The following is a 15697-nucleotide window of genomic DNA, read 5'->3' on the forward strand; positions in this document are numbered from 1 at the left end:
CCCGCCAAGGAAGCCCTGACGACGCCACGTTAGAGCCACAGGTTAACATGACGCAGCTGTGATCCTATGCCCAAACCTAACTGCAACGCAAGAAAAAGAACCACTGGCTTCGGCGTGGTTCTTGACGCTCATGCAGTCAGCGCTTTAATAGACCCATCACCGTCCAGTTGAAGAAAGTCTAAACTACATGGGAAGGCCCTCAAATTCGGACCGCAGGAAGAAGCCTAATAAGTCGGACAGGAATGAGCGCAGGAAGAATTACCGTTCGTGGCCGAATTCATCCTGCCATTTTTGTTGTCCTCTTATAGTGTTTTTCTTGATAGAATTTGTGCAGTTCTTTTTCATCATTTTTTCTTTAGCTAGTTAAATGGTTGTTTGTGTTGCAACGCGGTCACCGAGATATATGCGCGCAGGCGATGGCCTCCTTTTTTGTCGCTTCTCTTCTTTTTCGGGGGAGAACGCCTTCCTTGGTCTGCCCATCTTATGGGCGGATCGCACTAGGAGTGCACGAGTACGCCAGAGCATACTTCATCCCTAGGCGTAGCCCCCTGCGCGCCTTATCACTAAAACACCTTCGCCGGGACGCGCGCTCCTACATGTTGCCTCTCTATATGTCTCGCTTAGCCTTTCCTCCTCTCCACTTCCCTTTGCTTAGCTGCGCCGATTTTTGAGCGGTCGCCGGGCACGGCTGGAACTCAAGCTTAAGCAGCTCCGCCGTTCAAAACATCCAGGTGACGAAAGCTTTATTCCCACTGTGTAATAAGCACGCAAAATCAATATTCCATGCAAAAAGAATAATAGAAATTAAAACTGAAAGCAGGAAAAGACTAGGTTTGGTAAGATATTAGCAGATATTGGACAGAGATAACGGCTCTGCAGAGTACGTGTACAACGTGGTAGTTGGCATAATAAATGCTCAATCAACCCCATGCAAAGAGCAAGAAAGCAAGCAGAAAAAGACCGTAGAATAGAAGAGAAAACCAGGCAACAACAATTAAACTCTTCTATCTATGATAAGCTACATCTTCGCGGATAATGATTGGTGTGTGATGGCAGCCTAATGATTGGTAGCCTAATGTATATACGTATTTTTCATAAATTTGCACACGCTAATTGGTAAGTGTAGCGATCTGTACTTTTCGTAGATTTTGTTTTTGTGTAGTGCTGTGTCGCAGAGATGTCACCCAACCGGTCCCTAGTGCTTTCCATAGCTTGAAGCCCTGTTGGCCGTCGACATTGAATCTCTGCAATGCATGCGCGAATTCAAACCGACCCAGAGTTAGTGTACAGCGATAACTAAGCCCCTCAAGCCCGTGCTAACCGCGCGCGCGCTCCTCCCTTCTGCAGACACGAGGACGTCCCGGCTGAGGGCCAGACAGCGGCGCAGAAGGCGGCACGGCTCTTCAAGTCATGCGAAGACATCGTGACGCAGGACACGGACTACGTGCCACGCATCCGCGGATACATGCGCGACGCCAACCTGCACTGGCCGGAGCACCCCGAGACACGGGAGATCGAGTCGGTGGACGTGTTTCGCAGCATTCTTGAACTCAACGACAAGTGGGGGTGGCCCTGCCTGCTAGACTTGACCGCCGACTACGTCAGCGATAGCACGTTTGAGGTAAAAAAATCCACGGGCACTTTGCTGAGCTAAACTGCGATAGGCGAAAGCCTATCTATGACTGCCTCTGTTGCCGTTGTCTGAAATGTTCTCCGAACGGGCGCCACTGTGTCCGCGAGCATGGGATGCAAGCGAGGTGTCACCGGCTGTGATTGATAACCGATTTCCTGCGTCCTCCACGCACTGTGCACGGACACTCGTGAGTCACTAAAGGCTTACGCCTTAAAAAAGAAAGCACACGGTCGCATGTTTCACAATAAGAATACCAGTGGCGCAGACGCAGCTTGGCTCATCTTCCAATAACAAGGACGACCGAAGAGGCGTCGTGTGTTTTAAACATTGCGGGTGTATATAGTGACGCGTCATGCTAAACTAATTGCTATATTTCAGAAGTGCTAACTTCCCGACGCCCAGCTCGCACGCAAGATCTTACTTGGCATGCTTAAGAATCGCGAAAAAGTTGTCATATATATATGTGATCTTACAGTTAGTGTCCCACTGCCAGACCTGGCGCCATCCACCTAATTGTGGGATAAGTATAGGCAGCAAATAGATTGACGGTTTGTCTCCTAGGTATCAAATGATGCTACTCATAAAGTATGAATATATCAGTATGGCATTCTTGTCCCAGATTTCTCGGACGTGAAGCAAGCTGAAGCAGAATACTAGAACCGCACACCGCGTAAGATTTCGAGACATTTCTTTTCACTATGGATTTACATCGCATCAATGCTTTCGCTATTCGCATTTTCGCTATTTCCATCGCAACAATGCTTTACCGTTCGAACAAACTGCTTTACTTTTTAGCTGCTCCTTCAGGTCATTTATCAATTTACAGGTCTTCGCACGTCCTACCAGAGGCCTTGATCAGTTCCAATTCCACGCGGCGACGCTTGGCGTCGGGTCGCCAGCCCATCGGACGTACTTCGATGCGCTGTACGCCCACTACGGTGGAGGCGTCCTGAATGGCGTCACCTTCGAAGAGATGCTCAGTTACGAGCACGACATCATGCTGCCGCTGCTAGAAGCGTACCACGCCCCGCCCAGGAGATATGTGTTCGAGAGGAATCACTCGGACACCTCGGGAACGCGGGAACGGTGGACCAGCGACATCGAAGATTTCTACGGTTTGACCGGAAACGAGCGGGTAAACCCACAACCTGCTATGTGCTATTTGCTGTCTTCAGTGTTGCTGGCGATGTTCGAAGACGGGCTCTTTGACGCCGTTGCGTTAAAAGGCGGCAGGCGATGCTGCCCTGGTTTGCTGCTCCAGTTCACACTCTGGCAGCAGACAGTTGGCTATGACTGGCAGCGTCAAGCCGCGATTTGGCTTTTGTTTATCTATAAAGTACAACTGCAACGTCAAGCGTTTTTCTGTGAGTGAGATAGGAATCGCGAAAATACTGCGGACATATTTATCTATGGAGAGTCATTACAAAGAACCGGTGTTGCCAACAAAAGCACTTTACTTTACAGACACACGAACGCTTTAGGTTACCATTGAAAATAATGGTGATTAAACTCTGCGAGCCCCATTTGCAAGCCGATCTCAGTTGGACTTGGTTTCTGCTTTCACTGAAACCGAATGTGTAACTGTGCTATCATCAAATTAGGACACTGATCATTAGGACACTAATAGACGACAGAAACGGACGAGCGTCAATTACGTTTCAACGAAAAAGGTAATTCACAAAATTGAATTGATGTGCACGAGTATTAAACAAGTATCCGTTGTTTCTAGTTATAGATTGTGGGAAGATTGACCGGAACTACGTCGCAACATCAAAGTCGAACCGGCAGACGAGATATATGTTGTTATTTTCGTTTCTTAATTTAATTATTATATATACCTCGGACACAAGGTCTATGCAGGAAGGGCTAAAGAAAAGAAAACACTGAACAAAACATGTGAACACAAGAAGTGCAAAAGTGAGAATTGTCACAAATCCAAGCGATTCTAATGATCAATGGTGCGCGAGAAAAGATGAGTATTTGAATATGCTTGTTCAATGATGGTTATGGCGAGTCTGTCTCGTTATTAATGGACGTACATAAATTGAGAAGTTGGATGCCACTTCGTTCCAGAATAAAAAAAATCTCACCCATATTTTCTACTCTTGTCTCATTCTGAAATTCATTATACCGTTTCTTTCAACCCCAGGAATCGCAAAAATTGAATCGATACAGAGTCCGTCGCTCATTCTCTAATGTCTACTGGGAAAGTTAAGTAACAAGAGCCACCATTGCTCATGCTCCTCCAGCTGTTTAGTACTGTAACGGCTCATACTTTTGCACACACCAATCAGCGCATATCTGTTTTTCCACCACGTGCGAACAACACTTCGTTAGCACCGGCTCACGGATTGCGAGATTCCCTGCGCCTCCCAATGTACTGCCTGCGAGCCGTATCCCTAGAGCCATAAGTCTAGATTCCACGTAAACACTACAGGCTATGAAATCTCTACGCGCCGTGTACAGGCCGTCGACTGCGTACACCCTTCAGGCCACGCATAGGTCACAGACAATCCCAAACTCTCTAAAGTGCACTGTGGACAGTACACCAGCCAACGAACAAGTACAACGAACACGGAGCTACTTAACCGACGTCTGACAAAGTGTATACTTACTTGAACGAAAAAAACAGTCAAAAACACGAAGCACAAGAGGAGAGGTTCACACCACAACGACTGTATACTTAGGAAGAAGGAAAAACTAATTAAGCGATCCCAACAAATATTCATGTCTTCGTGGGAGAAAGACGAATGCGAAATGTGGCAGAGTCTTCTACCACTCAAAGACAAGATAAATTTGTTGTCTTTTCTCCCTCGGTGTTCTCGACAGGCAAGATCGCAGCTCACGCTTACGCGCACCGCACGCGCGCGCCCTCCCAGATCGAGATCGCCACCAGCCACCACGAATACTTCAAGCTGTTGATCGAGCTGATCAAGACGAAAGAGACCATCGTCGAGCTCATCATAGGCTGGATGGCCGTCCAGTTCACCGCGCGGTTCGCCAACCGGCAGCTCATCGCCAACCACTACAACACTCTGGAGGGCGCCGAGGAGTTCCACCGGAAAGGCTGCTTCGCCTTCGCCAGCTACCTCATGGGGGCCGCCCTGTTCCTGCCGTTCCTGGAGCGCGTCTACACCGAACCGGTGCGCACGGACGCGAGGCGCATTGCGAGGGAGGTGCGTCGCGTCGTGTACCAGAGGCTCGAACGCGCCACCTACCCGTGGGCCGAACTCGACGTGGCCTTCAAGTACATGGAGATAGCCCGAATGGACGACATCGAGGCGAGGTTCGGAACCGCATGGCGCCTTATAGTAAAGTGAATGGGAAGTGAAAGCGTTTTAGCTTTGCGGCGGTACGCTGCGGTGTATGCTCTAAGCCCAGAGGGGACGCAGCCTCACCACTCCTATAATTGCCTATGTATCGCGCCTCACGAGGAATAGTCGGGGTGTGAAAAACCAGCGGCAAGTGAACCAAAAACCGGGCTGAATCCTTTTTTCGAACCTACAACCCCAAGCTAAGCGGCAAAATTTTTCAGCTATTAAGCAAGCGTGGCAGCTCGTAGAGCGCCACGCAGTAACCATTAAATAAGGGATAAAAAGTCCATTTGCAAGGACAATTGGGTGTTTTAATTTTCGAACACCCGAAAAGCGCAACCGCCGCGAGTTGTACACTCGTGTACTGTTTTGTAGTCCTCGAACTTTGCACATTTTAGTACTAATTTTGCGTTATGTTCAGGAGTACAAAAGTACGCAAGCACTACAGGGTGCGGGGTTTGCGGCACTCAGAGGCAATTGGTGAGCTAGTTTTAAAGCTTACTCTTGTTGAAATTTCGGCGCTTTCGTACTCGAAACAGGTTCTCACAATACCCGGATATGGAGGCCAGCTTTGTAAAGAATCTGCGTGACGCGATTAAGGCCTACCGTCGGGCGGACATCAAAGCCATCGGCGGGATGCTCCAGCCATGGGTGCTTGAAAGCCACTTCTACCACCCGAATATTAATCGCGACCGCTTCGACTACGCCCTCAAGCCGTCCATTTTGATGACGCCTATGTACCACATGACCGCGCCTACGGCGGTGCGCTTGGGCACCTTCGGCGTTGAAGTGGCCAAGGCAACGGTCGTGTCCTACATGGAGCTTCGATTCCAAGGCCATGGGACCGATCCCCTGGACCGCTTCCAATTATGTTTCTTCGGCATGGAGGATAAGCAGGTTGGTATGGCTCTAGGACATCTCTGTGGGCCAGGTGGTGCATTTCTGTTCACAAGGTGTGTAGCGCAGATGGACGCGACCACCAAAATATGCATGTACACAGGTCATGTCAACGCATCCTGGTGTGATTGTGTTTCTTTCTCTGCAAATCATGCTAGAAGGTTGGCCAGAGTTTTTTAAACCGAACCCACGGGGTTCAAAACACAGGGCACGTCTAGTTTACCAGTACCTCCAAGCTACTAGGCACAGTTGTTGGGAGTTAGGTTTAGCGGAGGCAAGGAATACACGTTTGGACAACCAGAGAAGGTGAATCTACGGGCTTTATTAGGAGTAAAATCAGGCTTCCTTAGTGGCAGTAGTGGTGCTCCTGTCTTACAGCTACTTAGGTTCGAGCAGGCACAATGACCCTCATGGCGGGAACAGGGAAGTGACCAGCGCTGGCTACAGAGGCTCCTCCCTCTCCCTTCAGAAAGCTGGAGGCCTAGGTCTGTATGGTGAAAGGAATGAAGAGTTCATGTTCAATATAGGCTGGTTTCACGCGTTCGCACGACACTGTCTCTTCTTTGCCGCGAACGTAAATTATCAAGGTCTTCTCTGAACGTGAAACCACACGAAAGGGGCCTTCGTAAGAATGAGTCAGTGGTGGCTTGCTAGACTCGCGTACGAAGTTACGGGCGATCGCTACACATTTACAGAATATCCACCTTTGTCAGCCCTCATGTTATACTCCAACCACTTAGTGACCAACGGTATAGATATAGGGGGCTGGATAGGGCATCCATGGAGACGTGATGAAGTTGGAGCGCCGTGGTAGACAAGTTGATTTCTTGCGCATTTGTTGATTTAGGTGGGTGACTGCGTGAGTTATTTAATCTGCACAGTAACCTAGGGCTTCAGTAGCATAGAGTACATACTATGCGAAGATCACAATCCAAAATTGGCTTTTTTTTAGAGATCCATCAAATCTTACTACATAACCGCAGTTACGTAGCCAGGATTACATTATCGTGGATACATTACGCACTTGACGGAAGGCGTGGCGCGGGGACAGTGGGTTTTGTCGCACGTTGTTTCAACCCCCACTCGATAATTCCAGGTCCATTGACCTCCCCCCCCCCTCACGCCGCCGCTCCCTAATCAGGGTGCGCGCCCTAATTAAGGCTTGTCATTTTCCACGCTATTTCAGCGGCAAGGGGAGCCCACCCCCCAATGGAGTAGTCTTATGGAGACCAACGTGGTAGATAGCGTTGCCCTGGACGTCGCGCTCATGGTTCTCAAGCTCGTACCGTCCTTCGACGAGGAACGGCTGCAGGACGTGCCGCTCACGGGCCACCAGCTCTTCTACGTCGTCCACTGTTACACGCTCTGCGCCGAAGAGAATGGAACGGCATTGTGCAACGGCCCCCTCAAGCACAAGGAGGACTTCGCGAACGTCTTCTCTTGCCCGCCGTACAGCAACATGCGATCGGAGGAGTGCCCAGGCTTCTGACACCGGAAACCTCCGCGGCACTGTATACCGCGTGGTACACCACGATATGGTTTTCTTTTATAGCTATTATAACCATGTTCCCAAAACTGCGCTTCAAGCTCTCGGCATGTTTTGTACATATCGACAGTGTTAACAGATTTAGCGGAAGCGTATAGGTTTAACCCGGGCTGAAATTCTTGTTTCCTTAGTCTCATCCGACAGGTGATCAAAATATACAGTCATGCGACTATATTCTGATCCAGATCAGTAAAAAAAAGACAGTAACAAACAGGCTGCACTTTCCCTGCGCTAATCCTTCCGAGATCATTCTATTTAAACTGAAGGGTTAACAATGGGGGATAGATGAAACCGTATAGCATAAACCAGATGTGCCGGGGTAATTGCTTGATGCTTGTCGCGTGTAAAGTGCCCCTTGTTTATTTTCTTTCACAATTTGTAAAACGCATTTGCATTTGTCGCAAAACAGCAAGTGTCTTTTTGGTGTGGGTGACATAAAGCTCGCGCGAGTTACGTCATCCAGCCAACTGTCCCACATTGTGCAGCGCTAATCTCTGTGATGATTCCATTTGCACGGGGTATGAATTAGTGGATGACGATGGGACGAACTGATGATTCACTCTGTATCTCGTTCCCGACTGTGTGGTGTGACCCGTTAGATACTTTACGGCGCACTGCCGGTATTGGACAGAGGTTATATCTGGTGTTTTGTTGGGATGGGCATCTACCCCCTTTCTCCGCCCTCCTGTTTCTGCAGTTTTTCGTCATTCGCTATATATACACATACATATCCGTTTTTGATGCTCAACGGTGCGTACGTTTGAACAAGCGTAAATGATGTTTACCACTTTCTAATGTTCAGAACGCCTGTGCACTTGTAAGCTAATCCTCTTCGTGGTACTTTGAAAGTGTTCCGCGCTTTGCTGTGATTTTTGTGTTGCAGGAGAGTGCGGCATAAGTCACGTGCCCGTTTGACGTTTGTGCCATGAATGCTGCGCAGTCGGCGCACCACCTGAACTCTTACTGTGACGCGTATGCGTATGAAAATTGACTTTGCTGAGATGGAACGCGCAAGGAGCGCTGCGATTGTGACGTCTACTTTCTACTTTTTTTTGCACGAGCACATTTTTAGCAGAGGACAGACTCTTGTTCTCCTTTTGGCATCAATGTGAAACGTGTCTGAACCATGGTGCATATACCGACTACGAGTGTCATACTCCGCACGTTCCGTATGAGTTTATTGGTATTCCGTATCAAGATGACAAAAAGCGAAACTTACGTGTACACTGCCACACACGGTTTGTCGTCCTCGAGGCTATAACAAACAGTTCGTTTGTCAAAACCTTGTCTTAGGCTTGGTCCTGCATCGGCCATTTGTACGTTGGAGCCTTGATAGCTTTCGACCACTGCACCACATTGATAGGCCACTTCAAGGCTCTTTTAATTCTGCGGATCACCGGTCGTTACACTATCGGCGGCTCTACCCTTGTCGCTTCCTCATTCTTTGCGCACCTATCACGTATTTCCGGACTGGCAATCATCGTTAACAGAGAGGGGTCACGATTACCGTGAGTGCAGGCCCGAGAGTCCTTGAAAGACGCGAGAATTATAGACCGGTGGTGACGTAGTTCCCACATGAACCCTGCGTGACGCGAGGAGCTTTGATGGCGTCAGCGCTATTTTTATTATAGGTAGAAATGAACTACGCTGTATTCTAAAACGTGGAAAGGGAATAGTTGGGTAGTCTTGAGATCGTTTACTGGTCGCCAAAACGACTCGACCCCGAGAACACCCCTTGAAATCAACGATGCCGCGCTGATGTACTGGCGTTGGGGTTTCGGTGCGAACTTTCATGAAATGAAACTTTCTCCTTCGTTTTTCGCCTTCAAGAATCGGTTTTCCCAAGTCATAACTTGGAATTTATAAGATTATAGCAAGAGTAGCCGTTGGCTGACAAACGGCACATTAGAAAAGAAAACTTTGAGTGTATGTTGATGAAAGTGAAGAGTAACTCGCATAACACAAATCAAAATACAGTTGGCGAAAAAGCATTACGAATTTAATCGCGTCGACCTTAGGACGAAGTCCTGAATGACAGAGCGAACTTTCCCGTCGCTGTGCCTAATGGCAGCTTCGGATGGTCATTCCGGAGTGCGCTTGACCGCACCCGCATGGCCTTGCATGAGCCTGGTTCTTTTCTATTGCTTTCCTCCTCCGTCGAGTGCTCTCAGGCGCTCCGAGCCTTGTCCTAAGAGCACTCGTCAAGACTGAGAGCGTTTTGCGCCGCACGTCATCACAGCGCAGCGTCGCCGCTTTTGGCGATCTTGCACTGTTAAAAAAAGCCATTGCATGGCGGTTTCTTATGGAACGTTCGTCCTACCTGTGCGTGCGCTGTTCTTTCCAGCAGCACCGGGAACTTCGGCTGAGCGAAATTGGACGTTCGCTGTAGTGATGTGGTTCGGCGTCTGCCGTTTCATCCTGCTCCGAGAGCGGGTGGTACGTTCGGCTTGCCTGCTCGTTGTGTGCTTCTGAGCTAAAGAAAAAAAAAAAAACGTCGAACCTGCACGGCACTGATTTGGAGGATCAAGGCGGCCATATTGAAGATACCATAAGAGTCGAGGCACCCAAGTATACCAAATACGTAACAGTTAAATGTAATCCAAGAAGGTGGAGCTGCAGTTTAAGGGTTCTCCCTCGTAAAATAAATCGTTTACCAGAAACAAACCTGTGAGGGTGCTAGAGAAGCTCTGAGTGAGTATAAAGATCGCACTTGATAAGTTAGCATAGCGATAACTTGATAACAAATTCTACTTATGTTTATTTTAGTGGCTGAATAACATTGAATTCTTTACTAAGCAAGCAATATATGCCTGGTAAACTCTTAAAAAGAGTTTGAACGCTTAGGGGCTTATCTTTTCCCACAATTATCGCCATTTACCTCGTGCGCCTTTCCTTTCCTTAGTGCTGCGCTCCTCGTACTTCTAAGCCATAAACGATATGCACATCCGCCTGACATAGCAGTTTTGACAGGAATATAACGCGCGAAGAGTTTTCAAGAAATAAAACGAACGGAAGGCAATGGCGATTACTGTTGTGGGACAAGATAAGCTCTAAAGCGTGTAAACTTTTTTTAAGTGGCGAGCATATGTAGGTCGTTTTTGTTAAAGGGGCTCGAGTTGTTGTGAACTAGTTCTCGGCTATTGTTCGGGTCCTTTCTATATTGTACGGGAACGGAAAATCGTATGAATGGGTGCTGCAATAGGGGGGGGAGGGAGCGTTGGTAAAGGGTCCAAGAAACTGTTCAGACAGGCAGACAGGCGCAGGCGGCCGCGTTTCGAATGCTGCAAACGGACTCGTATCCGTCACGAGGCCTATTAAGCCACTACAATTCAGAAATCCCGGCAAATTGCCCAGACTGCCCAGAACCCTACTGCTCACTCTCGCACATGCTTTGGCAATGTACCGCGTTACCAGAGGGCCCTCTCTCCAGTGAGCCCGAATGGGAAGAAGCCCTGAAAAGCCCGGACCTCAAACTGCAATTCAAGGCCGTCCAGAGGGCCCAAGAACTGGCGGAGCGTCACCACGTTCCCGTCCCGACTTGGGCGTCGCCTACGGTTTCGGCCCAAGGAGCTCGCCGCGTGCGATCTCCAACGGCTTAGACCCCTCAGGACCTCAATAAAGTTCTTGACTGACTGACAGGCTTTATAGATGCCTACCGTACAGGTACAGTAAAACATTCGCACCGCAATATGTGTGAAGCTACGGACGTTTACAAGTTAGCCAAAGCCATAGCCATGCTTATTCTCCTCGACTTGTTCGCCGAGCGATTGCCGCTAAGCTCCGCCTTCAATGGCTCTGCGTCATGACGGGACGTCGTGTCGTCTACTTCCGGTTGTGTTGTAATCAGCGCCTCTCCAACCTCTCCGCCAGCCGCTCCAAGTGAGAGCTATCGAAGCAGCGTGCTTTGCGAGAATTCTGTCGCAGTGCGTTCAGTATTCGGGTAACTACAGGCAAGCTGCGTGTTTTGACGGATGGGCGGAGGCGCAAACTAAAGCCCGTCCATACCACTACCATTGTGATGTAGGAACTTAGCGTAGCCGTACGTGAGCGACCTGATCTGTCTCCATGGTCTAGCTACGTGGTGGCGCGGAGCTTAACCATATTTGTTCTGGCAAATACGCTGACAGAAAATCAGAATGCACTTGGTAAATTCTGGTAAGTCATTCGACGGTTTCGTCTATATAACAAGACGACTGCAACATCTACGGAACTAGTGGCAATTAGAGAGGCCGTTCAATATATTTCGCGGCTACCTCCTCAAATATGGACAGTCTTCAGTGACGCAAAATCAGCTCTGCAACTACTTAGAGTGGTGTTGAAAGAAAGCGCTTACAGAGTGCTGGCTCTTCAAACTGCCGAGCCAAAAAAACTTTAGTGCAAGAAAACGGCCACCACATCACATTCAAGCGGGTTCCCAGTCACTGTGGGATACACGGCCGCAAACCTGCGCGTTTGGTTTGGCGAAATCTATGATAACGTGCCAAAATAGGGATCGATAAGTTTCTACATGGCGTCATTCTTGCTTTCCCGCTGCTCTACTTCTCTAATGCTCTTCCCTCGTGGGTTAAAAATCTCTCAAAACGCGTGCAACAACTATTGACTTCTAGCTTGCGTTGTGCTGTACTTCTCATGAATACTCGTTTTGAAACTGTATTCCGTGCACTTATTTAAGCTTATATTCGTGAGAAAAATACTACTTAAAGACATATTAATGCATTAAAAACAGCAAACTAGCCGGAAAAAAATGCCGCGTGACGCACTACTCATACCTAGGAAGTGGCGGTAAAGCGCGACGGTGTGAAGGCATGTTAACGGTGACCCGACAAAGCTTTCAATATACTTAATCTATGGACTTGATGCCAAATTGCATTCTCGCGCCTTCTGCCGAACTAATGTTGTGACACCGAGAAAGGGCAATGCGCATGCGCTGCTTATTGTGCTCGAGTATCGGCCAATGCGCAATTCGCCTCCTGCGTTGTCACTAAGTGAACTAATGCAATTTTGCATGCACTCGCCCACCCCACAGGATTTTAACCCTGTCTGTGGTACATACATTTTCCAGTGCTCGAGCATTGCGTACCGTGGACGCTCGTGTATACCGGCAACACAGTGCACTCTACAGTACGCTTATTTTAATAGCGCTACGATGATAAGCGATCTTTAAGAAAGCGGGAACACACACACACACACACACACACACACACACACACATATATATATATATATACACACGCAGTAAAGAGACGACGAACTTTTTGGAAGACATCCTAACGTTTTCGGCTGCCCAGCGGAAAACGGTAATTAAAGAAGTCTTCCCAAAAGTTTGTCGTCTCTTTCCTGCGTATGTTACGTCAGGTCCTGCGTGCTGAACTTTGAAGAAAACGTACATATATACATATATATACAGAACAGTCTGTAGGTCCGGGGGTATGCACGTAGTTTAGCCTGAAGGGGCACACATAAACAAAACGAATGAAGCATATCTGCGAGTCGGCCTAGTTGGAACAGATTAATTTTGAAAAGCACTTTGAGCGCAAAACAAACACGGACGAAGAGAAGGAGCAACTTAAAGACGAGCACTGGTCCTTGTGTTGCTCCTTTTCTTCGTCCATATTTGTTTTGCGTTCGAAGTGTTTTAAAAACAAAACGAATGCTCATTTTCTGACATTACGGCTATGGAACGACCTTCGTTATACCGACGAAGGCCGTGCCACGGCGGTAACGTAGGCAAGTGAGCATGCTTTCTTTTGTACGTGCGCTTCTTTTTAAGCTATACCGGGTGTCCCAGTTTATTAGCAGCTAGATTAAAAAAAACAAGAGTTCTAGAGAAATTGGACAGAGTGCATTGTAGCGGCAGTCGTGTGTACTAACAGGCAGTATTTTTTCTTCACGAAGTCCTAATTAATTGCTTTGAATCTGCGAACATTTACTTACTGATTGTGTAGCAAACATGTCAATGGAAAAGTTGTAGGGCACCTCAATTAACCTGCGAATGAAGCATTTCTTTCGTGCTGAAGTGTCTGGTTGTTTTCTTTACAGGAAAAAAGAAAACAAAAGCTCGCGAAATACGCGAAATATGAAATAGATGAGCCGTCGCGTGGCGCTAATGAAGCGCCTTCAAGCAACCTTTGAAAGATATACGGCTGCATTCGTTTATCGCAGCATTTTACAAGCCTTCGCCACGTAGGCTGACTCGAAAGTTTTCGCGACTTAACCAGCGTGGTGCGATAAGCGTCAGCATATGCGAGCGCAAGAATGTTTTGCTCGATCACGAGGCACTCGGGGTAGCTTTGCCCTTCGGATTTCACAAAACAAAGCTGCAAAAGAAATTCAAGCATTGTTAAAAAACAGTGTGCAAAAAAGCACGATGAAAGAAAAGGCAGCTCTTAGAAGAACCGAAAAGAGATACTCAGGAGTTTATTTCAATACAAAATAAACAAAATGCACGTAAGCAGTCTCAGCCGCCCACAAAAAAACACCCAAAGGTGCAACTGGTTTATCCATTTACAATTTCTGTCTCTTGAACTCCGTAAAAGAGGCAAAACAAAGCAGTTCCTTCTGCCTATTTCTATCTATGTTGCAAGCTTTTTTTGTCTAAGGATAGGGTGACATCATGAATGTGCGTTAAACAGTCATGTTTGTGCGTTAAACAGTTTCAGTGGTATTTTCAGTGGTTAAGCAGTTTTCAGTGATATTTTCCACTGCCACTTATAGCACGTGCTCAAACAGGTCACCGTCTGAAGCCAATGCAGTATTTGCTTCTTTCCAACACTTATGCTGTTGCAGCTTTGATCAACGACGTTGGAATCTCGCGGCAGACTCTGCTTATTTTTGCCTTCAGGGTGTCCGGTAGGGTAGTTTCGCTGCTATATACGCGATCTTTCACGTAGCCCCACAAGAAGAAGTCCAGCGGTGTCATGTCCGGCGACCTTGCAGGCCAGGGTACAGGTCCGTGCCGGCCAATCCACCGTCCAGAAAAAAAAACTTGTCGAGCCACGCTCGAGAGTGACTGCTACTATGCGCAGGAGCACCATCGTGTCGAAACCAGATGTTCCGAAGGTGCACAAGTGGAACGTTGCAACACACGTTGTTCACGGGGCCCTCGAGGATGGCGTTGACGTAGCGTTGCATCGTAGTGTGTTGTCAAAAAGGTGTTTTGATTAAAAATGCCGCACCACACATTAAACGACTACTGGTATCGGTGTCGTGTTTGTGCCAGCCAGTGGGGATTCCTATCACTACAGTAGTGCGCGTTGCGAAGATTAACGTGTGGGTTTCTGGAGAAATTAGCCGCATCCGTCCAAAGCGTGCGAGTGAGAAAGTTCGGGGCTTTTTGACATTTCGGGAAAATCGAATAGACCAGATCAAATCTGTTTGCAAAATCTTGGTCTTCAAGTATTTGATGAACATGTACATAGTACGGGTGCATATTAAGTTTTTATAAATATTCCACGCTGATGACCTTGAGGTTCCGGCCTCCGCACTGGCGTCGCGCCCCCTACCTCGATGGTTAGCAGCAAAGTATGCCAGAACATCCGTTTGCGCTTCTTGAACTACCGCTGTCTTGTGAAGATACCCGTGTCGCAAAAGACTTTCTTGTAGGGGTGACGTCTTTTGTTATTCCTGTTTTATTAGAACTGCTCGAGATTGGAACAGTTTATCATTAAGCATTGCATATGCCGCATCAAATGACGTGTTTTCTCCACGCATTAAAATAATTCGTTCGTGTACCTAGTTAAGTCTATCCCCTCCCTTCTGTAATGCCCTACGTGGCCATGCAGCTAATAAATAAATAAACTAGCCAAGCAACTGATTTCAATGTTGTTGCAGCGTCGCCATGGCCGGCGGCGTGCTGTCAAAATTACAATTGCTCCCATTCCTTCCATAACCTTAACATGGCACTACTACCCTTACTCTCAAGACATAAAGCATTGCATGCCCCCCTCAGAAGTTGTAATGGTGGTTTTCAATAGCTTCGCTGGACATACTTTCGCAGGGCCGGGATTGTGAGTTTATTTTGTTCCTTTATAGTTTCCTGCCACAGCATGAGTGTTACTTATGCTTTAAGCAGCAGGAGTATTCTCGCTCATATACCTAACCTGTAGGCATGGAAGCAGGAATTATAACTGCCTCGGTAGGTCTGAAGTTGACCATGGCACATGTCATGCCGCGAAGCGATATATCACTTTTATACCGTGGTTTAGTTTAGCGGCAGAAGTAGAAGGTGTTGTTTTCATTTCATTTCATCTTCATTTTATTGCTACTCTTGCCACACAAATGATCAAAACACTGAATGAACCCATAGCC

General features: G+C 47.7%; 1 protein-coding gene across 1 annotated transcript in view; it reads left to right on the forward strand.

Annotated features, from left to right (window-relative positions):
- LOC139049552 (neprilysin-1-like) overlaps positions 1-8553 on the forward strand; it is a 35018-nt gene extending 26465 nt beyond the window's left edge. The window contains exons 4-8 of the mRNA XM_070525095.1: positions 1348-1621; positions 2460-2768; positions 4513-4919; positions 5487-5844; positions 7031-8553. Of these exons, the coding sequence (XP_070381196.1) occupies positions 1348-1621; positions 2460-2768; positions 4513-4919; positions 5487-5844; positions 7031-7333 (1651 nt within the window). The 3' untranslated portion in view covers positions 7334-8553. The remainder of the gene's footprint in view (positions 1-1347; positions 1622-2459; positions 2769-4512; positions 4920-5486; positions 5845-7030) is intronic.
- The last annotated feature ends 7144 nt before the right edge of the window (positions 8554-15697 follow it).

The sequence above is a fragment of the Dermacentor albipictus genome, chromosome 9 (genome assembly GCF_038994185.2).
Source record: "Dermacentor albipictus isolate Rhodes 1998 colony chromosome 9, USDA_Dalb.pri_finalv2, whole genome shotgun sequence".
NCBI classification, from domain to species: Eukaryota; Metazoa; Arthropoda; class Arachnida; order Ixodida; family Ixodidae; genus Dermacentor; species Dermacentor albipictus.